This window comes from Mytilus galloprovincialis, chromosome 2, assembly GCF_965363235.1.
Source record: "Mytilus galloprovincialis chromosome 2, xbMytGall1.hap1.1, whole genome shotgun sequence".
Classification (NCBI taxonomy): Eukaryota; Metazoa; Mollusca; class Bivalvia; order Mytilida; family Mytilidae; genus Mytilus; species Mytilus galloprovincialis.
In genome coordinates, this window is record NC_134839.1 from 74536130 (window position 1) to 74562703 (window position 26574).

Below are 26574 nucleotides of genomic sequence, written 5' to 3' on the forward strand. Positions count from 1 at the left end.
TCACGTTTCTTCCTTGAAGTCCAGTTTAAGAAACCAGTCTGAGTTAACCAAGGTCAGGGGTATTCCACTGAGTATGTAAAATGTAATCCTTTACTCAGAAAAAGGTAAAAGAACACAAGTAGTAATTAATAATTGTTGCTATGGATCTTTTTTTATTAGTCTGTCTGTTTGGATCGGATAAATCCAACACAGAAAGTCCTGTTACATAACTATAGTAAAAAGGTCCAGTTTCCTCAAACTCGCACAGGGGCTTGTTACAATTGCCGGGTTTACTATCCATACGAACCCCTAAAAAAAGGGGTTCGTATGGATAGTAAACCCGGCAATTGTAACAAGCCCCTGTGCTCAAAGCAATCGTTTGATAAAGTTTAGTCAACAGATAGGACAAAATGACAGTGCTGGGCATTATTGCCAGTGACAAGAATACACTAATTTACCATAGTGCAATAACACAATGATGGGATGTATTAGTCCGGGATTACTCTGACGTCCAACGGCTGTTTTGCAAGACAAGCTGGGGCGGTGAGACGTCAGAGCTTGTCCCATATCAAAAGTGGATATTTGCCCATCCCAAATAGATGCCCTTCTTCGTTGCTTCTGGTGCCAACAGACGGCCTTGTAATTATTTAAAATCGAGTATCAATTTGTTCATTTTTCATTTATCTCTTCATTTATGTAAGTTTCACCTACCTGCCACCCTTTATTTTCTCAAATTTAGACAGTTTTCACAGTGACCCACTGATTCTGGTATTATCACTTTCATTTTGAAAGATTGCCATGTGATCACGAGAAAAAACTCTGGCACAATGGACTAGTCTATGGGAAATGATTCAGTGTTCTAGCTACAACGTTTAAACAGGGGGCAGCGCCTGCCCTTTTTTATTGACGCCCGTGCCTTTTTTCTGCCGTTCCTCTGGCGCCCTGCCGTTTTTATCACAGAAAAATCGGCATTTTTCTGCCTTAAAATACCGGTAAAATCTTAATTGTTCCATGAACAGGAAGTTCAGCTACCTGTGCAAGCTGTCAAATTAAGTGACCCATTAAGTTTATGGCTTGACCTTACAGCTTTGGTGTCAAACACATTGTTAATTAACACCAATTAACTTACCTTTAGGTCATAAATAATTTGTGAATTCCAAAAAAGTTTGACAAACAATTTGATCACTTCCCCTTATTTATCACCTGTTCACAATATATTACCTTAATTTATGTTTATTTTCGTAAAGAGATTAATTATAAAACAGATTGAATGCAAATGCATATTCTAATATGACGTGCTTCTTTCGCTTTGTAAACAACACCGTGATAAAATTCATATATCTATACTTAGCGCAGACTCAGAGATATACATAATAATGGCTGTTACAATATACTTCCCACGTAAATCCACATGTATTGGAACCTATTTGTAAACAATTTGCCGATTTTATTTTTTTTTTTAAATTGTAGTTAAAAAAGACAAAATAACCTATTCTAATTTGGATGCATAATAAAAAGAAGTAATGCACAAGAGCTCGGAGAAATCAACAAAAAAAAAAAAAAAAAATTCCACTAAAGTCTTTTAATGATTTTGACGCATTTAAGTCATTTCAAAACATGACGTCATACAAATTAAAACGCTACAGTTGAATGTTTTCTGAAAAGTGAACCATCGAAATTCGTATAATATTGTATTAAAATTGATTTGTAAGGTAGGTTTGGTTTTATTTTCTATTCTATTGCATTTTTCGCATATTTACTGATTTCAGCAAGTCAACATGGCGGCTCCTTAGTTACAAAATGTCAACTTTGGATTTGACAATAGCTTACGAGAAAAACATGTAAATTAAAAATGGCAAATTTTGGGTTTGTGAATTTAAAGAATTAAACATATTTTTTTTCTAGCGGTTATTCACTAAACAATCCATGCTAGCTACAGATTTTATGAATATTTGAGCTTTATCGAACCGGGAGTAAAAAAAGAACAGCCACACACACAGCATACCTACCATCGCTTCAGTTTTTTAATGACCGTATTTGTCCTATTAGAATCGAAATAATTCATGGAAGCCATAGATTGTTGGAAATTTACACATGGCCTGGGCCGTGATATTCATTAATTTTATCCCTCGCTAACGCTCAGGATAAAAATTCGAATATCACTGCCCAGGCCATGTGTAAATTTCCAACAATCTATGGCTTCCATGTCATGATGAATTATTTCTTAATTAGAATATACTGAGTGCCAATGAAAACGCAACACTTTTGTTTTTCCAAAAAATCTTATAATTTTTATTTTGTTTATATTAGAACTTTGTATATTTGGTTGAAAATGACTTTTAAGACAATTTTCGACAACTTTACGGTTGAGTGATTTTTGGAACAAATGTGAAGTAAGGGTTATTTTGAACGAACAAAAACCGAGTTCACCGCTTTTCATAACGCACCATTTTCACGATTTTGTCATTTAAAGCTTGGCTAATGTCATGAATTTTCCCGCCCTTATTGTTAGGAAACTGCAATAAACATCTGAGTAAATGCCAGGACTTTCCGACAACCAGCGACATGCAGTTTTAGGCATGATCCAATGAAGCCTTTCACAGTATACAATTACGATAAGACTGAAGTTGTAGCCTCTACAATAACCCAAATCATCCACAAATTCAACCAAAATGGATCATTTAATGATAAGCCACATCCCGGGGTACAAAAAGCAAGAAACGCTCAGCAAGACCGATACATTTGGTCTTTCACATATCTGATATCGACTATGATGGCTGTCCAAATGTCAAAGAGTTCAATGGTGGTCACGGTAGAACCTTTGGAGCAATTCAGTTGAAAGCACCATTTGCGCAGAAATTTTTTAAGAGCACCACAGTCTTTCCTTAGTGACATTTAAACGGCCGTCTGGCGTAAATATCGAATTCTGTAGACCAAAAAATCATTCATTATGTACAAAAAACGTCAATGGTGGTTACATAGACATTTGGCACCCGCCTTGGGTTTTGCTTTTCGCCGGATTTTGGTCCGATCGACCAAATTTTGCATCAGATTTGACATGTTTTAGACGATGAAAACCACCTCCAATATCATAAAGTCAGCTTGAGTTTGCTTTGCGGGACAAGTGGGATAACATTCCTCGGGATCACATTAAACGTCCGGGATGATCAATTCCACGGCGCTAACGAGATTGCGCTGCACCACGGGGTTGTAACATTTTTTGTTAGGACTGTTAGTTGATGATTCGACATTGGATGTTTCGTTTACCTATTGCGCCCGAAAGATGACAATAAAACATTTTTTGTTTGATATCGATCTATTATTAAAATAGTTAATTTTCAAGAACAATTTATTTTGAGAGATTATCATTTCTTATATAAATTTTATTTTTGAAAAACCAAGTGTTGCGTTTTCATTGGCACTCAGTATATTAATTTAAATTATTTTCACTTGAATACACTTCAAAAATAAATATTTTGAAAATTATATTTTGCAATTGTACTTTCATTAATTGATCTATCAAGTACAATAAAGAATTCCCAATAACAGAACTTATGGATATCATTTTATTCAGTCACGTCTCAGTCATTACAGCTGAACGGACGTGCTGGGCCAGCTCTCCTTTACCCGCTATCTTCGATGAGGGTTTACAGTTAGATGATCAACGACTTACTACTTAAGATGACAGAAACCAATCCAAGCCGTACAGATAGACGTAGTAGTTGGGGTACCCGCGTTAACATGCACTCTAAAACCATTGTATCATGGGGAGTGTTATGCCGATTAACGTCCGAGGGCTGTATCCTAGGTATTGGGTGATACGACCTGCATGTACATGTAACTACCTCACGGCTTTGGTCCTGATAACGCTTCCTGTCATCTTTAGAACTACGTCCACGATTCATCTACCAGTACTCCATCATCGAGGCTAGCGGGCTGCCAAGCTGACCAAACTGGCCCTGAAAGCAGCCGTTAGTGAAGAAATAACATCAAAATAGTAAACAAAGAAAAATCTACTCACCCAAACCAAGATGGCGGCCTCCATTCGGCGTCCTCTACTACCAGTTTCTGACCCACGGCAGAAAATATTTAAACGCTCATCAATCGCCTTCGGGCACCCAGCCGATGGTGTGAGGGCTGTATAGCCAGTCAAGGTCGTTAAACACTTCCATTTGTTGCTAATGGATATTTATATGCCGATAAGGTGACAGCAGACATGTAAAAGCTATGGCTATTTTACATGTGGTCACAGCAACTACAAGACAGCTCAATGTACAATATTAGACAAATGTATTACACATGAGGGATTCAGCATCATGACCATAGATTTATGAGGTCCACTATAAAAAACATTGTGCCAAAAGACATAAATAACATTACTCCATTTTAACTGAAACTTGATGTTTCAATAATGCATGATAAAAATTATGAGGCTAAAATAAATTTACACGTAAAATTGCCCTTTTTTAATGACATTCACGCGTAAAGTTGCCCTTTTTCTGACTAGCAGCCTGCCCTTTTCAAATCCTGGCTAGAACACTGATGATGTATGCATATGAACCTAGGTCAATATGAATATATAAATCTAACACCTCACTCATTTACGATGCAAGCAATGTTAATACCCAAGAGCTTCCGAATGTTATCGTGGTTGGCACTAAATGCTTAATACCGATCTCCTGTAAAGGAGGTGAAACATCATGGTTGGCTACTAAATGTTAAATATCGATCTCCTATAAAGGAGGTGAAAAAAGTATAAATATTTGCATATTTGAGTCTCAAGGTCAGAAAATCTCTTGTAACTTGACGTACATTTGAAAATAAAAGTAAAAATGTCTGAATCGATGGGTCACTGTAAAAACTGCTGTCTAAATTTGAGAAAATAAAGAGTAGTAGGTAGGTGAAACTTACATAAATGAAGAGATAAATGAAAAATGAACAAATTGATACCCGATTTATATAATTCCAAGGCTGTCCCTTGGCACCAGAAGTGATGAAGCAGGGCATCTATTTTGGACAGCCAATATCCACTTTTTGATATGGGATGAACTCGGACGTAGCATAGCCCCAGCTTGTCTGGCAAAACAGCCGTTGGACGTCAGAGTAATCTCGAACTAGGGATGTATAAGTACAAAGCCAGGTAATATTTGCACCAAACAGGTTGGGAACACAGCCTCTATATGCATAATATGGTGTTTAAAGTTTAAAGGTTAAACATGTTCACGTATAGAGGGATATAGACAAAACACATAGCAAAAATGAAAGACAAGCATACAAAAATGTTTTACAATTGCACATTAACGGGATGTATAAACATGATAAGTACAGAGCCATTTTATATATATCAAAGAAACACATATAGACAAAGCACGTTAGAAAAAAATTTGTACGGCCTAAGGGTTTTCGCAGGCTCAACAAAATTGAGGAAAAAAATCAATAGAAATATTCCTCTTAATACTATCTTTTGATTGTAAGAAGCAGTTTGGTAAAAATCTAGGATAGTTTATGAATCTAATAAATGTTTTTAAAAACTTTAACTGCAGACTGTACATCTGTATGTAATGTTAACTGGAAGAAAAGCAAGTCCATTTATAAGTAAGATAAATTTCCTTCTAGATACTAGCTTTTGATCATAAACAACCGTCTGACCGAGTTTGGTACAAATCCAGCATAGTTTAAGAAAGTTATTAAAATTTAAAAAACTTAAACCACAGAGTGAATGTAATGTTTCCTGGCAGAAAATCTATATATGTATCCTCAAATATTAACAGACAGTCTTACTCCACTTGGTTGTTGTATAGAACATCTTTGCTGTTAGAGTCTGAGGGTGTTACTCAAAGTAATCAGCCGACCGTTTCCTTATTGAATCAGGGTTGTCACAGGTACCATTCTTAAATTTCTGTTGCGATGTTTTTTCCATACCATACACTAACTCAAAGAAAAGATTTTGTTCACATTCGCTAGCTGTGATGATGTTTACAACAACCACTTGTATTTGTCTCTGTGTTGACATAAGTTTGCGTTTTCCATTTTTATACGACCGCAAAAATTTTAATTTTTTGGTCGTATATTGCTATCACGGCGTTGTCGTCGTCCGAATACTTTTAGTTTTCGCACTCTAACTTAAGTAAAAGTGAATAGAAATCAATGAAATTTTAACACAAGGTTTATGACCACAAAAGGAAGGTTGGGATTGATTTTGGGAGTTTTGGTCCCAACATTTTAGGAATTAGGGGCCAAAAAGGGCCCAAATAAGCATTTTCTTGGTTTTCGCACTATAACTTTAGTTTAAGTGAATAGAAATCTATGAAATTTTGACACAAGGTTTATGACCACAAAAGGACGATTGGGATCCATTTTGGGAGTTTTGGTTCCAACAGTTTAGGAATTAAGGGCCAAAAAAGGGCCCAAATAAGCATTATTCTTGGTTTTCGCACAATAACTTTAGTATAAGTAAATAGAAATCAATGAAATTTAAACACAAGGTTTATGACCACTAAAGGAAGGTTGGGATTGATTTTTGGAGTTTTGGTCCTAACAGTTTATGAATTAGGGGCCAAAAAGGGGCCCAAATAGGCATTATTCTTGGTTTTTGCACCATAACTTTAGTATAAGTAAATAGAAATCTATGAAATTTAAACACAAGGTTTATGACCATAAAAGGAAGGTTGGGTTTGATTTTGGGAGTTTTGGTCCCAACAGTTTAGGAATAAGGGGCCCAAAGGGTCCAAAATTGAACTTTGTGTGATTTCATCAAAAATTAAATAATTGGGGTTCTTTGATATGCCGAATCTAACTATGTATGTAGATTCTTAATTTTTGGTCCCATTTTCAAATTGGTCTACATTAAGGTCCAAAGGGTCCAAAATTAAACTTAGTTTGATTTTAACAAAAATTGAATCCTTGGGGTTCTTTGATATGCTGAATTTAAAAATGTACTTAGATTTTTAATTATTGGCCTAGTTTTCAAGTTGGTCCAAATGGGGGTCCAAAATTAAACTTTGTTTGATTTCATCAAAAATTGAATAAATGGGTTCTTTGATATGCCAAATCTAACTGTGTATGTAGATTCTTAATTTTTGGTCCAGTTTTCAAATTGGTCTACATTAAGGTCCAAAGGGTCCAAAATTAAACTAAGTTTGATTTTAACAAAAACTAAATTCTTGGGCTTATTTGATATGCTTTATCTAAACATGTACTTTGATTTTTGATTATGGGCCCAGTTTTCAAGTTGGTCCAAATCAGGATTCCATATCAAGTATTGTGCAATAGCAAGAAATTTTCAATTGCACAGTATTGCACAATAGCAAGAAATATCTAGTTGCACAATATTGTGCAATAGCAATTAATTTTCAATTGGAGTTATCTTTCTTTGTATAGAATAGTAGTTGATAATATATGTTGGAAATTTGCCAGACATGACTATGATGTCATTTTTATTTTTATTTCTATTTTTATTTGCCAATAACTTTATGTAAATAACTTCATTGGAAATTTGCAAATATAAAATGTTGCTGATGAAGCTTTTTTTCCTTATCTTATCTAAAATGTTTTTAGATAAGGTATGTTGGACATTTGCCAGACATGACTATGATGTCATTTTCTATTTTTATTTGCCAATAACTTTATGTAAATAACTTCATTGGAAATTTGCCAATATAGAATGTTGCTGATGAAGTTTTTTTTATTGTTTTATACAATAAACAATGTATATTCACTTTTACTACCAACCAATCTTTACCATTCAGTGATAACAAGCACTTTACTTTACATTTTAATATTTTATGATGTATTTAAAAGAGTAGTTATTGTTGCAAACTCCATTAGAAATTTGAATTGATATCAGTTTTGGAAAAAGGGAAACGGGGATGTGAGAAAAAAAAAGGGGGGGGGGTTAAATTTTTCTCATTTCAGATTTCATAAATAAAAAGAAATTTCTTCAAACATTTTTTTGAGATGATTAATATTCAACAGCATAGTGAATTGCTTAAAGGCAAAAAAATTTTTTTAAGTTCATTAGACCACATTCATTCTGTGTCAGAAACCTATGCTGTGTCAACTATTTAATTTTAGATTTAAATAAGTTTGAAGAAGAAATCTTTAATCATGTTAATTGATTTGTAAAATCTTGACATTTGTTTTGTGTAAAAAAAACCATGTAATGTCAAAAATTTGATCACAATCTAAATTCAGAGCTGTATCATGCTTGAATGTTTTGTCCATACTTGCCCCAACTGTTCAGGGTTCGACCTCTGCGGTCATATAAAGCTGCGCCCTGCGGATCACCTGGTTCATATTTCTAAAGTGTATGTTCTCCTAATCCCTTGAACAACCAGCTGCCTTCCAATTCCAGAAATGGTGTTTATTTTCTTTGCATGCCATTTTAATTTCATCAGGCCAGTATCTCTTTCATGAGTGGAATTTAAGCTTTTTTTGTTTTTTCACATTCCTTAGCTGAAGTGCGTTGTCAGTTTATTTTCGATTTATAAGTTTGACTGTCCCTCTGGTATCTTTCACCCCTCTTTTACCAAGTCTGAGTAGGTACTGCAAGCTCTTGAGTACTGAATTAGTTGGGGAATGTAACTTATGTTTATCCCATATGCAGGTGTAGTTGTAAATATAGTTTTCCTTTGTTTGATTTTCTAGGATTTGTTAGCAGCATGGCAAGTACCAGTCGTTATTTATCAACAGCCCCTCAAATTTTAAGATGTGCAACAGGAAGAAGATTTCCATTTCTCCGAGTATTCTCCTCATCTGCTCATAGATGGTCATCGACATCCTTAGAACCAAAAATTATACCAGAAAAAGAAGACAAAAAGAATTATAAACCAGATGTCAATATTTCTGGCAAAACTATTATCAGAAAAATATTCAATACAGACATTCCAAATTCCAAAGATATTGAACTGAAGGAAGAATCCAAACATATAGAGGTGGATCCTTTGGATATGTTAAATGAAAGCCAAACAAAAGCAAGTAAAATACATGAAATTAAAAGTAAGGTCAACAAAAAACAAGGACAGGAAAATGGAGACAGTAGACTAAGAAACGAAAAATTGGCTGTTGAAAAAGTTTTGAAACAGATTAAATCTGAAACAGAAATAGAAAAGATTATACAGCTTTGTCTAGAAGGGTTAGACACACATTCAAAATACCCTAAAGATGTTCATCGTATTTTGACAAATGGTTTACAAAGAATAAGCATACTTAGCCTTAATAATGAATCCTCAGTTTTAGATAATGAAAACTTTAAACAGCTGATAGAATACGTAGAAACAAATTACAAGAAGTTATCACTGAAAGAACTATTGGATTGTTCCTGTTCACTTATATCCCTTTTCCCAGAAGATGTTGCTGTAGTAGAGCTGGTTGAAAATGAGTTAATGTGGAAAATCCGAGAAGCTGACTTGGATTTAGTTATAGAGCTGCATAAATGTCATGAGTCCCCCAAAACTCAATTAAGAAAAACAGTTCGTGTTCATTGTGAAGGCATAATCAAAAGACGTATGACTGAAACCAAACCAGTACATCTGATGTATCTAATGAAACATTATAGCACAAGGAAAGATACTAAGTTTTTCTATAAGCTAGAAGATCGGGTCTTTGATTTGATAGACCACATGTCAGTAAATAATTACTGTAATATTATTGTTTATTCCGCAATTCGTGGTTCTAGAAATGAATCATTGTTACGTTTGGTTCTGTTTTATTTAAACAAAACATACAAAAAAAGACATATACAGCAAATTAGCAGTCTTTTATTTTCATGTGGAAAGCTAGCCATATATGACATTGACTTGTTTAATAAATTATCAGCAGACATAATGAAATCTGATTTAAATAGCAGCAAGTCCACACTAAACATTCTAAAATCGGCAAGTATATTAGGATGGCGCCATGAAGAGACATTGTCATGTCTGTTAAACCAGCTGGTTAATGAAAATCAGGAACTTGATCTAGCTGATGTAGAAAATCTTCTCTTCTCAGCTTCTACTTTAAATTACTGTCCAGAGGACAAGGCTGAGCTGTTGCAGTCCCACTGTCTTAAGTTGATAGAAACAAGTATGAAAGAAACCTCCCCATTACCATGGTTGAATATAGTATGGTCACTAGCAATTTTAAGGAAAGCTACACCAGAGTTAATAGCAACTGTGTTGGAACCTGAATTCAAAAAGCATCTTGAACAGGGAGGTTAGTGGATTAATGTTGACTAAGATTTCTGACCACAAAACACTTTTATCATTTGTTTATTTTAATGTATATCTTTAACAATACTTTTATTAGCGGCCAAGTGAGCTTTTCTCATCACTTGGCGTTCGTCGGCCGTCGCCTGTAAACTTTTACAAAAATCTTCTCCTCTGAAACTACTGGGCCAAATTTAACCAAACATGGCCAAAATCATTATTAGGGTATCTAGTTTAAAAATTGTGTCCGGTGACCCGGCCAACCAACCAAGATGGCCGCCATGGCTAAAAATAGAACATACGGGTAAAATGCAGTTTTTATGCCCCACCTACGATAGTAGAGGGGCATTATGTTTTCTGGTCTGTGCGTCCGTTTGTCCATCTGTCTGTTCGTCCGTCCGTCTGTCCGTCCGTTCGTTCGTCTGTCTGTCCCGCTTCAGGTTAAAGTTTTTGGTCAAGGTAGAATTTGATGAAGTTGAAGTCCAATCAACTTGAAACTTAGTATACATGTACCCTTTGATGAGACCATTCTAATTTTAATGCCAAATTAGAGAATTTATTCCAATTTCACGGTCCACTAAACATAGAAAATGATAGTGTGAGTGGGGCATCCGTGTACTGTGGACACATTCTTGTTAGCTTATAACTCAAAACCAAAGCATTTAGAGCAAATCAGACTTGAGGTTAAATGGTTGATCAGGTCAAGATCTATCTGCCCTGAAATTTTCAGATGAATCGGACAACCTTGGGTTAGGTTGCTGCCCCTGAATTGGTAATTTTAAGGAAATTTTGCTGTTTTTGGTTATTATCATGAATATTATTATAGATAGAGATAAACTGTAAACAGCAAAAATGTTCAGCAAAGTAAGATTTACAAATAAGTCAACATGGCCGAAATGGTCAGTTGACCCCTTTAGGAGTTATTGCCCTTTATAGTCAATTTTTAACCATTTTCCGTAAATCTTAGTTATCTTTTACAAAAATCTTCTCCTCTGAAACTACTGGGCCAAATTATTCCAAACTTGGCCACAATCATCATTGGGGTATCTAGTTTAAAAATTGTGTCTGGTGACCCGGCCAACCAACCAAGATGGCCACCATGGCTAAAAAGAGAACATAGGGGTAAAATCAGTTTTTGGCTTATAACTCAAAAACCAAAGCATTTAGAGCAAATCTGACAGAGGTTAAATGGTTTATCAGGTCAACATCTATCTGCCCTGAAATTTTCAGATTAATCGGACAACCCATTGTTGGGTTGCTGCCCCTGAATTGGTAATATTAAGGAAATTTCGCTGTTTTTGGTTATTATCTTGAATATTATTATAGAAAGAGATAAACTATAAACAGTAATAATGTAAAGCAAAGTAAAACCTAAATAAGTCATCATGACCAAAAAGGTCAATTGACCCCTTAAGGAGTTATTGCCCTTTATAATCAATTTTTAACAATTTAAAATTTGTAAATTTTCACTAACATTATCTACAGTAACTACTTGGCCAAGTTTATTATAGAGATAATTGCAAGCAGCAAGAATGTTCAGTAAAGTAAGATCTACAAACATATCACCATCACAAAAACACAACTTTGTTATGAATCCATCTGTGTCCTTTGTTAAGTATTCACATAGACCAAGGTGAGCGACACAGGCTCTTTAGAGCCTCTAGTTTTTATTTTTGCCTGTGTAAATTAAAATGTTATTCTCATCACTTAGTGACTTGGAATTTGTCATTAGTTATAAATTATCTGTTATAGGTAGAATGTAGAAAAAAGAAACTGCAAAAAACTTAAATGATCATCTGTACAAGATCTACAAAAATGCCAATATGAAAAAGTATCAAACGATTCCTTATACATGAACATATTATCAGCATAATACATTTTGTAGGTGTTACATTTACCCCCCCCAAAAAAACACCTTTTTTTCCAAAGATCTCTGAAACTATTAAACTACTAGTATTTAAAAGAATAATGATTAAAAGTATGTGATAATTTTAGATTTTCAATAAAAATTAGAGTTAATTAATTCAATTTATTATTTCAGGTGCAAACAAATGGCAGTATCATCCTAAACTATTAGGCATTAACAGTGCTGCACACTTTGATGTTCCAGATTATAGAGGGGCTTATTTACCTCAGGACTTTTTATCAGAGTGTGAACAAGGAAAGGTAAAAACTTATTTCATACATGTACAAGACAGTCAATGACAGTAACAAATGCAAAATTGATAGGCATTATTTTCAGGTATACACTTGAAATTGCATTACAATAAAAATGATACTATAGATTTATTTTCATTGGTGCCAGTTTTATATGACCACAAAAAAAAATGCGGTAGTATATTTGGTATCACTTTAGCGTCGTTCATGCCGAAACGAAGACTTTTAATTTCCGCAAAATAACTTTAGTTTCAGTGAATGGATCTCTATGAAATTTGACCATAAGGTTCAATCCCACAAAAGGAAGGTTGGGATTCATTTTGGGGGTTATGTTACCAACAGTTTAGGAATTGGGGGCCAAAAAGGGGCCAAAAAACTAGCATTTTTCTAGTTTCAAGAAAATAACTTGTGTTTAAGTGTATGGATCTCTTTGAAATTGTACCACAAGGTTCTATATCACAGAGGGAAAGCTGGGATTGAGTTTGAGGGTGATTGCCATAATCCTTTAGGAATTACGGTAAAAAACAAGCATTTTTCTAGTTTCCAGACCATTACTTGTGTTCAAGTGTTTGGATCTTGCTGAAATTGTACTGCAAGGTACCATTCCACAAAGGGAAGGCAGATAATGAGTTTAGAGGTAATTACTCCAAAGGGGGTTCAAAAATTGGGGGGGAGGAGACTTATTATTTTCATAATTTTTTCTTTTTTTTCTCCTTAAAATTTTCTATTTTTACATTGGTTATTTCTGATTTATATATAAAAGCAAAAAATACTGATATGGCAGGAGATACACACCAAACAGGATGTGTAAAAACTGTAACTTCAGAAATTATTGCGTGCATTTATTATTGCGATTTCATTATTTTAAATTAAAATGCGATTTTAACTTTTGCGATATTGAGAAAAATCTGTTTAATTCTTAATAAAAAAGTTCAAAATGCGAGTTTAAATTATAGCATTTATAACCCTGTCACAGTTTTCGCAATAATAAAATCATTAATTTCTGAATTTACAGTAATTGTATTAGGTATTGTGCAATAGCAAGAAATCTTCAATTGCATAGTATTGAGCAATAGTAGGAAGTTTTCAATTGCACAGTATTGCACAATAGCAAAAAATCTTTAATTGCTCAGTATTACACAATAGCAATAAATCTTCAATTGCACAGTACTGAACAGTAGCAAGAAATATCCAATTGCACAGTATTGAGCAATTGCAAAAATCATCAATTGCACAGTATTTGGCAATAGCAAGAAATCTTCTTTTGTGCAGTATTGCTCTATAGCACAGTCATGACAGTACAAATGTTTTATGCAGTAGCACAATATCACAGTATAACACAAGAGCACAGTATTGCACAATATCACAGTATTGGGCAATAGCAAGAAATCTTTAATTGAAATTTAATACAAATTTTTTAACCCATTTTAAATTTTTAGATCTTACACCACATTTATTTTGTGTCAAAAACCTATATTAGGTAAAAAAAAATTGATCACAATCCAAATTCAGACAGTATCAAGCTTGAACATTGTGTCCAAACTTTCACCAACTATTCAGGGTTCGACCTCTACAGTCGTATCAGGCTGCGCTCAGAGAAATATTTAATTGTGAATTGAGGAAAACTTATATTTTCATGGATATTTGATAATGATTTCATTGTTTTGCCAAAGTCTGGACTATAGGAAATTGTTATTCATTGAACATTTAATTTTGTGGTTCACCTGTAACAACGAAATCCACAAAATTGGTGTCTAACGAATAATAATGATGCCACAGTATAAAATGATGTGTATACATACACCACCTGGCATATATAAATGTAATTATGACGAACATCTTAGTCTTTGCCTACACAATAATGAAGGGAACATTTTACTGATTTAAAAAAAAGGGGTTTATAGTAAAATTTATAGGTGGTCAGGTGGAAAGGCCTCATCTCTTTAACTCTTATGGATTTTACTCACCCTCTATGGTTCATAGGGAGTCAGTAATGAACCTTAACGAATTTATCACACACTGGACATTTCCTGATGTGTTTTGTAGAAAAATATACAATGAAATACAACAACACCATTAGATGATGTCACAATTAACAGTGGAAGAGGCTTCATGAGCCCCCTATGAAATTTACTAACCCACTACGGATCCATAGGGGGTCACCACATGATGGCTTTAAACCTATCACAATGTCAATGTTTTAACCTGGTGTGATAAATCTTGTTATTTGAGTCATAGCATTAAATAAACCCCACTAGCATGACTAATGTATAAACAGAAGAATTCATGACAAACCAAGGATTCATTTTAAATTATTCAGTTCACAAAACAATTTATTTTAGGATGTTGCAGTTAAGAAAGCCATTTCTGACAGGGTTTGCCTACATAATGATCATTTATGTATACTCTGTTTGTGTTTTTAGAACAAACAAATAAGGAAAACATATATATTTCTTGATTTCCACTTCATGTTTTTTAGAACAGTGCAGTAAAGAAAACAATGTGTGATGACGTTTTATCTGCATTGGAAACGTTTGCTCCTGAAGACCAGTTTTGTAAAAGAAATACAATGACAGTAAATGGCAACAAAATTGGTAAAAATTTCTATATCTTCTTGAAATTTGTTAAAAGCTAGAGATGATAAAACTTCATATTTCATATATGCTATTGTATCATACTATGCATCTTTGCTAGCCAAGGGTTACGATCCACTCCCGTTCTCTTCACCCTTGGCGGATTAAGATAAAATTTCGGACACACAAAGTAAGGATTTTTATTGGTTGCAGTCGAAACTCGCTGCATCCAATCAAAAACCGCCTATAACATGATCACGTGGAAATGTAAAAAGTGTTTGTAAACAATTGCCACATGTTTATTGTGCAACAAGTCTTTACATTCTATAAACATATGACTATATTTAGTGACAACTTGAATGTTTTTAATCAATTAGTAGAATTTCCTGCGTATGTTTCATGCACAAATTCATGAATGTTGACGTATATTTTCACTTCCGGCTTTCTTAAGTGTGTAGAATCTAGACGCTACTGTGTTTTTACCTCCAAATTGAAGAGTTCAAGTGCTACCATTGGTCAAGAATAATGTATTCGAAATAGGGGTGACTTTAATCTTCCGATAGATGGCTCAACATTGTTTTCACAAATGTTGGCTTAATCTGCCAAGGGTGAAGAGAATGGGAGTGGATCATAACCCTTGGCTAGTGAAAAATGCATACTATGATGATAGCAAGATAATCCTTAAGCCTGACCATACATGTACATCTGTTCTTTCATATGTTTGTTTTTCAGCACTTAAATTTCATATGATAAGTCAAAACTAGCTCAACTGAATTTCAAATTGTGTATGCACAGTCTTAATACATGTAAAAGAATTTTGTTAAACTTGTACAAAAAGTTACATTATGAATACATCTTGTGTTAGATTTTTCACTGTCAGATGCTAAGTTTGTTTATTGATTTTAGATGTAGAGCTGTGTATAGATAACTCTGGACTCCCTGTAGAATATGTAAATGCACAGGAAACATCATCAGAGTATCATAGGTAAATTTAATTACGAAAAAAGGCTTTGAAAAGTTTTAGAGATTTTTTTAAAATTTTGAATATAGTTTTTATACGACCGCAAAAATTTTAATTTTTTGGTCGTATATTGCTATCATGTTGGTGTCGTCGTCTGCGTCGTCGTCGTTGTCGTCCGAATACTTTTAGTTTTCGCACTCTAACTTTAGTAAAAGTGAATAGAAATCAATGAAATTTTAACACAAGGTTTATGACCACAAAAGGAAGGTTGGGATTGATTTTGGGAGTTTTGGTCCCAACATTTTAGGAATTAGGGGCCAAAAAGGGCCCAAATAAGCATTTTCTTGGTTTTCACACTATAACTTTAGTTTAGGTGAATAGAAATCTATGAAATTTTGATACAAGGTTTATGACCACAAAAGGAAGGTTGGGATTGATTTTGGGAGTTTTGGTTCCAACAGTTTAGGAATTAAGGGCCAAAAAAGGGCCCAAATAAGCATTATTCTTGGTTTTCGCACAATAACTTTAGTATAAGGAAATAGAAATCAATGAAATTTTAACACAAGGTTTATGACCACTAAAGGAAGGTTGGGATTGATTTTTGGAGTTGAGGTCACAACAGTTTATGAATTAGGGGCCAAAAAGGGGCCCAAATAAGCATTATTTTTGGTTTTTGCACCATAACTTTAGTATAAGTAAATAGAAATCTATGAAATTTAAACACAAGGTTTATGACCATAAAAGAAAGGTTGGGTTTGATTTTGGGAGTTTTGGTCCTAACAGTTTAGGAATAAGGGGCCCAAAGGGTCCAAAATTGAACTTTGTGTGATTTCATCAAAAATTGAATAATTGGGGTTCTTTGATATGCCTAATCTAACTATGTATGTAGATTCTTAATTTTTGGTCCCGTTTTCAAATTGGTCTACATTAAGGTCCAAAGGGTCCAAAATATTAAACTTAGTTTGATTTTAACAAAAATTGAATCCTTGGGGTTCTTTGATATGCTGAATTTAAAAATGTACTTAGATTTTTAATTATTGGCCTAGTTTTCAAGTTGGTCCAAATGGGGGTCCAAAATTAAACTTTGTTTGATTTCATCAAAAATTGAATAAATGGGTTCTTTGATATGCCAAATCTAACTGTGTACTGTGAAAGTACTTTTATTCGTGGGGTACCAATTTTCGTGGTTTTCGTGGATGACTTTATCCACGAATTTAAGTGTCCAACGAAATAAAACAACCATTGTCCAAATCAGGACATGGAAAAATCACTATCGGAAGGTTTGACCACTGATATGATCTAGAGAATATATTGATTAACGTCAAATCTGAGAATACTTTAATAGCAGTCACAGAACTACAAGCGCATGCAGGATTATACCCATTTAATTTTTAATAACCTTAACTGTACAACTTTTGATCCTTTAATTATCATAAAAAATATTTTTGATCGATGAAAGTCAGATTTCCGGTATTGATATGCTAGTATGATAAAGTGTTCATTTTATATCCTCATAGTTCTCGTATATATGGAAAATAATAATTTCATGCTGGGCTTGATTTTGATAAGAATTATTTGACATTTCAAGATACCTTTAAAACATTTGTTTATGTAACAATTTTCAATAGGTGACATGTTTATGGCCTAATTAACACCTTTGATGGTCTTTAATCTGTTGATCACTTTATCATGGGTTAATAAGTGTTATCACTATGATTTAAACGGGTCAATGTTGACTTTGCAATTTCCTTCAATCCAGACTATTTGTAACCTTCGTTTCTAAAAGCTTTAATTTTGCAATTTTTTTTTATAAAACTAAAATCCACGAATTTAAAAACCCACGAACATGTAAATATTGCTCAATCCACGAAAATTGTTACCCACGAATTAAAGTACTTTCACAGTATGTAGATTCTTAATTTTTGGTCCAGTTTTCAAATTGGTCTACATTAAGGTCCAAAGGGTCCAAAATTAAACTAAGTTTGATTTTAACAAAAATTAAATTCTTGGGCTTATTTGATATGCTTTATCTAAATATGTACTTTGATTTTTGATTATGGGCCCAGTTTTCAAGTTGGTCCAAATCAGGATTCCATATCAAGTATTGTGCAATAGCAAGAAATTTTCAATTGCACAGTATTGCACAATAGCAAGAAATATCTAATTGCACAATATTGTGCAATAGCAATTAATTTTCAATTGGAGTTATCTTTCTTTGTATAGAATAGTAGTTGATAATATATGTTGGAAATTTGCCAGACATGACTATGATGTCATTTTCTATTTTTATTTGCCAATAACTTTATGTAAATAACTTCATTGGAAATTTGCCAATATAAAATGTTGCTGATGAAGCTTTTTTTCCTTATCTTATCTAAAATGTTTTTAGATAATGTATGTTGGACATTTGCCAGACATGACTATGATGTCATTTTCTATTTTTATTTGCCAATAACTTTATGTAAATAACTTCATTGGAAATTTGCCAATATAAAATGTTGCTGATGAAGTTTTTTTTATTGTTTTATACAATAAACAATGTATATTCACTTTTACTACCAACCAATCTTTACCATTCAGTGATAACAAGCACTTTATTTTACATTTTAATATTTTATGATGTATTTAAAAGAGTAGTTATTGTTGCAAACTCCATTAGAAATTTGAATTGATATCAGTTTTGGAAAAAGGGAAACGGGGATGTGAAAAAAAAGGGGGGGGTTTAATTTTCTCATTTCAGATTTCATAAATAAAAAGAAAATTTCTTCAAACATTTTTTTGAGAGGATTAATATTCAACAGCATAGTGAATTGCTCAAAGGCAAAAAAAAAACTTTTAAGTTCATTAGACCACATTCATTCTGTGTCAGAAACCTATGCTGTGTCAACTATTTAATTTTAGATTTAAAAAGTTTGAAGAAGAAATCTTTAATTGATTTGTAAAATCTTGACATTTGTTTTGTGTAAAAAAAAACCCATGTAATGTCAAAAATTTGATCACAATCCAAATTCAGAGCTGTATCACGCTTGAATGTTTTGTCCATACTTGCCCCAACTGTTCAGGGTTCGACCTCTGCGGTCGTATAAAGCTGCGCCCTGCGGAGCACCTGGTTTAGTTGAAAGGAAATGTTGGAAAATTTGCACAATTGCAAAAACTTTAAGGATTGCATACAAATTTTACCATCCAATTTTTTGTGGATTAGCCTTACCCCTTTTTTACATTATGCATGTAGTAAGTATTCAAATTAGTCAAGAAATAGAGATACAAACCTAGGACATAGAAGTCCAACCAATAAAATAAAGATATTTTACAATTAGGAAATCAATGTCTACATCAAACATGCAAGTTAACTTTGATCTGGAAGAAAATATAATTTAAATTCGTTTATTCAACAACAAAATCAGTACAAAAGATGGATTTAAAAAGTAAAAATTTACTTCCATCTCTACCTCTCTTTGTCCTTTTAATCTATTTTTCCACAATCAAACTTTCCAAGGTTAACTAATTAACTTAATTAATTATTTTGAAAATTATTGAACTCATTGATTTTTCCATTGTATGGATGCATGCACTGACTTAATATAACAGCATAGTTCTGATAACATTGTATGGATGAATGCACTGACTTAATATAACAGCATAGTTCTGATAACATTGTATGCAAATCACCTTTTTGCCTCTTTTATGCACCAAAAAGTATGCCAGTGTTAGTGAAATTATGCTAAGAAAACACCATAAATACAACATGTCAAATGAAAATAACAAATTGAACTTTTCTGGGTGAACAATTGTGAATGCCTCTATCTACTTTCGTACATTATTTATTTATGTAATTGTATCGAAATATGTATAATTATCTCTATACCTTTCTGTAATTTGGTTTGTGAGAATAAAGATATATATATATAAGATTATACTTGGTTATAATATTATTTATATCATGATTTATTAGTAAAGCAGACAATTTTTTAAAGTTACAAACTCAAAAATTTTAAAATAAATCTGACTCCAATCTTTTTATCATAATTTTTCTTTATTTTTAAGTACAAATTCAAAAGTTTAAAAATAAATCTAACTTCAATATATTTATCATAATGTTTCTCTAATTTTAAGTATTTATTTGATGAAAAAAGAAACATATTACAAATAAACAAGGTATTATACCTAAACAGTGTACCAAATATGTTATGCTTTAAAAAAAATTACAGGTAAATCTTAGGTGAAATTCTAATTAACCCTGATTGTTATAAAAACAAATTATTTATCAAAACATCTATTGTTATTTGCAAGTGGGAATAGAAGGAATAGTATTTTTAAAAAGTGGGAATAGGAGGAAGACACCGATTTTGTTATGAAAAAGTTAATTCCTTTAAATCAGACTGTGTATTTTTCACAAGTACGGTGGTCCTTTAATTATTTATTTCACATTTATTTACCATATGTTTGATTTGATATATCTTTTAATATAAAATGTACTACAACACATAATTTAATTTCAATGATTTTTACAGAGTTGCCGTCAAAGTTTTAGGATTTCATGATCTCACTATTCCTGAAAAACTTCTCAAAGGTCCAGTAGATATGGAAATCCGACATCTTGGTTGTCAAGGTTACAAAGTTCTCACAGTAAGTTTAAAAAAAAATTAATCACAAGTTTTCGGGAATGGATGTGTAACACATGATTTTATTGTCTTTGTATTATAGAATTATCTGTGCATTCTTATTTAGTAGTTAAATTAAATGATCATACAAAAATAATTACCATGGTGTGATTGATTTGAACAATTTTCAAATGGTAATTTGTTTAATAATATGAAAAAAGAAGAATAACAAAGTTTTTATTGCAATAGATATCTTCATATAGCTATTCTGATGGATTGTAGTATAAAAAGTATATGGTAAACAATTAGTATAGTATATAACTTTAATTGGTTGATGTTAATTTAGAAAACAAGAGCTGGACTGAGTTTGAAATTTAATTATTAGTAATTAAAAAAATAATATTGTGTCACATAGTAACTCCAGCTCAATTTTTCAGATTACACACAGTGAATGGATACATATCAAGACTACAGAAAAGGCAGAATACCTGAAACACAAACTGAATGAGTTGGTCTTATGACAAACATTATGATTTTAGATTTTAAATTGATTTTTATGGACATCTACAAAAGTGACTTGATACATTTACCTTTGTCTATCTATATGATTGTCCAAACTTGTTTGCAGGTTCATTTTTCTGAACCGTGTCTTTGATGATATGTCTTACTGCTCAGCAACATAAGGGTCACTATGACTTTATGAAAAGTGATTTAATCAGTTTGGTAATTTTTGTTTTAAAATCATTGCTCTGGACCAGATGTCAAGATACCAGTCATATTTTCTCACTTGAGTCCTCTTGTGTAGTAGAATGATCTGTAATATTTTATATCACTTTGGCCATTCATCTTGAGTTTGGTCAACTCTAGCACCCCTCAGGACCTTCGGCTATTTACATTTCAATTATATTTCACCATTACAGTCCTGGTGTGTAATACATTTACTTTTCATGAACATACAAGTTACTTTGACCTATATTTATAACTCGGACTAGTGAATGTATAAGATTTTGATTAAAAACTGCCACTCAAAAACCTATAGTTACATAAATTTTCATCACAAATATCATATTTGGGTCAAAATTGCATGAAAAGCAATCAAAATTCTGGCTTTAACGCTATATATCCATATATTCAAAACCTCATCTCTAGGTTTAAGAGTTCCAACAGCATAGTGCTGTGAGGTGGAAATTCATAAGGTTATATTCATGCCTATTCTAACAATAGATTGAAAATATATATTCATATACTCAATTTACAAAATGATGTGTATGTGTATACTTGTTAAGAAGACTATTTTTAAAAGAATTATATTAGTCACTGGGGTAAAGCTGATGACCGTAACTGCATTCACGGTCATCCCAAGATGTCGGATAAAAAATTAGGTCAGTATTTGTATCGTCTGTTTAAGTGTTTCTATATCATTTTCTTAAAAAAAGCATACATTGGTACGATGTAAATTTATAAAAGAATCACACGGAAATAGAAAATTACTACCGAGAAATGTGTATGAAACAGGAAATTGGATTTGAAAAAATCGCTAAGATGACCGTAAATCGTTATTAAAATATTTTCAAGATGACCGTAACATATAACAAGGATGACCGTGATTGGTAAATAGGTGACCTTAATTTGTAAAGGATGACCGTAATTTATTAAAGATTACCGTAACATGTAAAGGATGACCAAGGATTTGTACAGTAAGACTTACAATACAAATCATTGGGATGACTATCAATATTCTAAGAAATATCCATATTTGTATTACCTTTTTGTATCAAATAGTAAATCGTGTTGGAATAAAACGTATGTATAAGACTGCATTATCCTATAGGTAGAAGAAAAATACATATACTTTTCTACATTGGCTAGAGTTATAGGGGGAGGGTTGAGATCTCATAAACATGTTAAACCCTGCCGTATTTTTTCGCCTGTCCCAAGTCAGGAGCCTCTGGCCTTTGTTAGTCTTGTATTATTTTTATTTTTAGTTTCTTGTGTACAATTTGGAGTTTAGTATGGCGTTCATTATCACTGAACTAGTATATATATATATTTTTTGGGGGGGGGGGGGGGGCAGCTGAAGGACGCCTCCGGATGCGGGAATTTCTCGCTACATTGAAGACCTGTTGGTGACCTTCTGCTGTTGTTTGTTCTATGGTCGGGTTGTCTCTTTGACACATTCCCCATTTCCATTCTCAATTTTATTATAGTTCCCCATATGTAGCCTCCAAGTACACGCCAAAAGATTTTTTTTTTATTTCTGGGATGCTTATTGATATCATATAATAAATACACCTTTTTAAAAATACCAAAGCATGTACACCAATTGACATTATATCGTTTCAACTACCACTGCAAGTGGTCTTTATTTCAAATGAGTCTTATCATTATACCACCTGCAAATTCACGTCATTTAATGTAGACAGCATTTTGATACTCACTATAGACAATCATGTTTGTACACAAATATTTAGTTTTAGAAAGAAAGTTTTGAATGAAAACACTGGTAATTCTGCATATCGGTCTGTACATTTTTGTTATACGCCAAATATGAATTCAGAAGAACAAAGTATATCATTCAAAAGATGTTCCTCAAATTTGAAAGTCAGAAACGATTATGTAGAAGAAGCTAGGGTGTCAAACGGAATTAAAAAATGAACATTATTAGGTCGCTAGTTTTCTCGTTTGAATTGTTTTACATTGTTATTTATAGCTGACTATGCGGTATGGACTTTGCTTATCGTTGAAGGCCGTACGATGACCTTTAGTTGCTAATTTCTGTGTCATTTTGGTCTCTTGTGGAGAGTTGTCTCATTAGCAATCATACCACATCTTTTTTTTTTTTTATTTATGAACTATTGCCAAATATTGAATCAAAACTAAAAGAGATAGGGCTATACGAACAGGGCCGTAACTAGCTTCTTTTAATAGTGAGGCAAAACATATTCGCCGAGCGTAGCGAGGAGAAAAAATTTTGTCGAGGGGTCTTGAGGCCGCTCAAGGCCCCCAGAAGCTCTGAGAAAAATAACGCAATATCATGCATTCTGAGCGTTCCATGGACTCTTTCTTACATTGAAACGCAAATAATCTTTAGCTATTTTTTCGACAACATTCTAGTCTCAAAGCAAAAACATAGATTTATTGTAATTTAAGACTTTTAGGTTTTAGGGGCAACATTAAAAGACCGATATGTAGGATAAAGTAAAAATCGTATTTCTCATAATCATTAATACCGGGTCTGTCTGTCTGCTCTTGTCTTGTATTGTGCTGACTTTGGTGATTTTTTTATGACTAGATTTAAATATAGTGACAGTGCAGTATTATACTTTAAGTACTAGTACTGCTTAAGTCGACACTAGGGACCATCTTGACCTTCTTTTACGGTATTAATGATTATTGAAGTCCAAGACCCTCCAGCAACTATCAAGATGAAGAACAGGAATAAAAACTTTGACCATTGATCATTTGTATTTTTTCTATGCATTGACTTTGTGTGTGATTAGGTCCCGTGCACGTTTACTCCATATTCCTTTATTTTCTGTCTAAACACGACTTAATGCAAGTTTAACCATTCAATGTAAAAGGTTATATGGCAATACATTATTTTTTTTAAATGATTTGATACTGGGAAATTGGTGGTCTTTCTTTAATTAAAACCATGTCAGCTATGTAGTTTTATCCACAGGAGCTTGGGTATATGATACAGATATTTTTTTTATTTTTTTTTGTTTTTGATTAAAATAGTAAATTTTCTATATTTATAATACATATCTATCACTTCTGTGCATGTCTCAACTATATATAGCTAGTTTCGAGTGATTTAAACGACTCAGAGAAAATACTCAATTTTACAATCCATACTGAGAAAGATTGCTGGTATTTTCTCTGACTCGAAACAAGGTGAGACATGTACAAAAGTGATAGATATGTATAATTAATATAGAAAACTGAATATCTTAATCAACGGGGAAAAAAAAGACAAAAACATATTTGTATTCTTTGATATCAAGTTCAATTATCCATGCAGAAACGACAATTTTTTCTGTGTCCAGTATAGCATCGTAGATAGATATAGGAAGATGTGGTGTTAGTGCCAATGAGACAACTCTCCATCCAAATAACAATTTATAAAAGTAACCATTATAAGTCAATGTACGGCCTTCAACACGCAGCCTTGGTTCACACCGAACAAAAAGCTATAAAAGGCCCCAAAATTACTAGTGTAAAACCATTCAAACGAGAAAACCAACGGTCTAATCTATATAAAAAACGAGAGCATATTCTTAAAATATTTTCCCGCACAATATCTGGACATCGGTGGACATGCAACATTGCACACGTTTACAAATGAAAAACAACACTCAGACTATAGTCATAAAGTAGGACAATAAAAGAACAAAAGACAAACCGAGACACAGAAGTACAAACAATAGACCATCAACTCCGAAAACCAAAAGTAAAATAGAAACATAGATCACGAAAAAAAAATGCAGGGGCGACATCAGTCCAGTGAAGAGAACTTGCTTCTTGCAAGACACTTGCCGTGAAAACAATTTGATATAAAGACAATTTTTTTTAATTTTTTTTTTTAAATTTCCAGCATGAGGCATTTGCCTCATTTGCCTCAATGTAGTTACGGCCCTGACGAAGACTTCATTTCCGTATTGAAATCCATATCTAATGGAATATTTACTGAACATGTTGCTTTTCATTTGTTACTGGATGTCGTAAGGTTTTATTCCCAGTCAACAATATACTCTACAAGATATGTTCCAAAAACGCTGGCATTTTGGACTACTATCAAGAAACTAATCAAGGGTAAGGGGTTAACTTTTTAGGGGTTATAAAGCTAAAGGACTATCAGCTGAAAACATACCAGTAAAACCAACTGAATGCAGAATAAATGTAGTTCCATCGGATCCAGTGTTGTCAAGTGAATGTTTATTTTTTTTTGGCAGATGTTAAGATTTTAATGTGCTTCCTCTGGAACCATAAACATGGGCTCGATTACTGGATATTCATATGTTTAAATAATGGGTTTTTTTCTTCAACTTTTCGTCGTATCGCTGTAAATTTGTATTTAAATTTTAATGTCGTTATCAATAAATATTTAATTATTTACGAGAAATATGCAATCTAGCTACTACCATTGTCATAAACTCAAAATACGGCAAATAGTTAAAAGAAATTGAGTAAATATATTTATATCCGCTTAGTGGCGGATCCTGTTACGGTCATCTCGATTATGATTTACGGTCATCTTTGCGATTTTTTCAAATCCATTTTCCTGTTTAATACACATTTCTCGGTAGTAATTGTGATTTCTGTGTGAATCTTTTGTAACTTTACATTGTACCAATGTATGCTTTTTTAAGAAAATGATATAGAAACACTTAAACAGACAATACAAATACTGACCTAATTTTTCATCCGACATCTTGGGATGACCGTGAATGCAGTTACGGTCATCAGCTTTACCCCAGTGATTAGTTGTGCGTGTGTACAAATGTTTTTATTTTAAAGTTTCAAGTACAACAAGATGGACAATGGAGGATAACTCCATTTCAAAATATTGCTAAAATGTGTTGCATTGCAATTGAGTGTTAATTTAAGTTCTCATTGATAAATAAAAGCATTCTTTATACATCAGTGCTCACATACACTTAAACTTTTATATGCTGTTTAGGAAGGTCATTTTGAAATTTTTACAGTATATATAAATTTTTGTAGTTGTCAGTATGTCAGAAAGAAAGATTTCCTGGTAGCAGTACTAGTTGAGCATCCATTCTCTAGTTTTCAATTTGATTTAAAAAGATATTTCATGGATTATTATTGTTTAAACTAATTTAACTTACATATATTGTATTTATCAGGTAAATTCAACCATATATTTAGCAGAAGCAGCATGAAACCATGCACACCTTACTATCATTCAATAAACTGAAAATGTAAAGTCAACATATGTTTTATAGTATCAGAGAAACAAGCCACATAACTTAACATTGACCAATTATTCATGAAAATAAAAGCCAGATCAAATCATGATACCTACCAGACAGAAATGTACACCTTGCAATCATTCAATTTCACCAAATTCATTAACCTATTCCTTTTAGTATCAG

At 32.9% G+C, this 26574-nt stretch overlaps 1 protein-coding gene across 1 annotated transcript; it reads left to right on the forward strand.

Moving 5' to 3' along the window:
• LOC143064376 (FAST kinase domain-containing protein 4-like) lies at nucleotides 1-26308 on the forward strand. The gene is made up of 7 exons (XM_076237158.1): nucleotides 1-104; nucleotides 8626-10170; nucleotides 12205-12329; nucleotides 14800-14914; nucleotides 15800-15878; nucleotides 20366-20480; nucleotides 20893-26308. The coding sequence occupies exons 2-7, from the start codon at nucleotides 8640-8642 to the stop codon at nucleotides 20974-20976; spliced, it is 2049 nt and encodes a 682-aa protein (XP_076093273.1). The 5' UTR covers nucleotides 1-104; nucleotides 8626-8639; the 3' UTR covers nucleotides 20977-26308.
• Nucleotides 26309-26574: the final 266 nt, after the last annotated feature.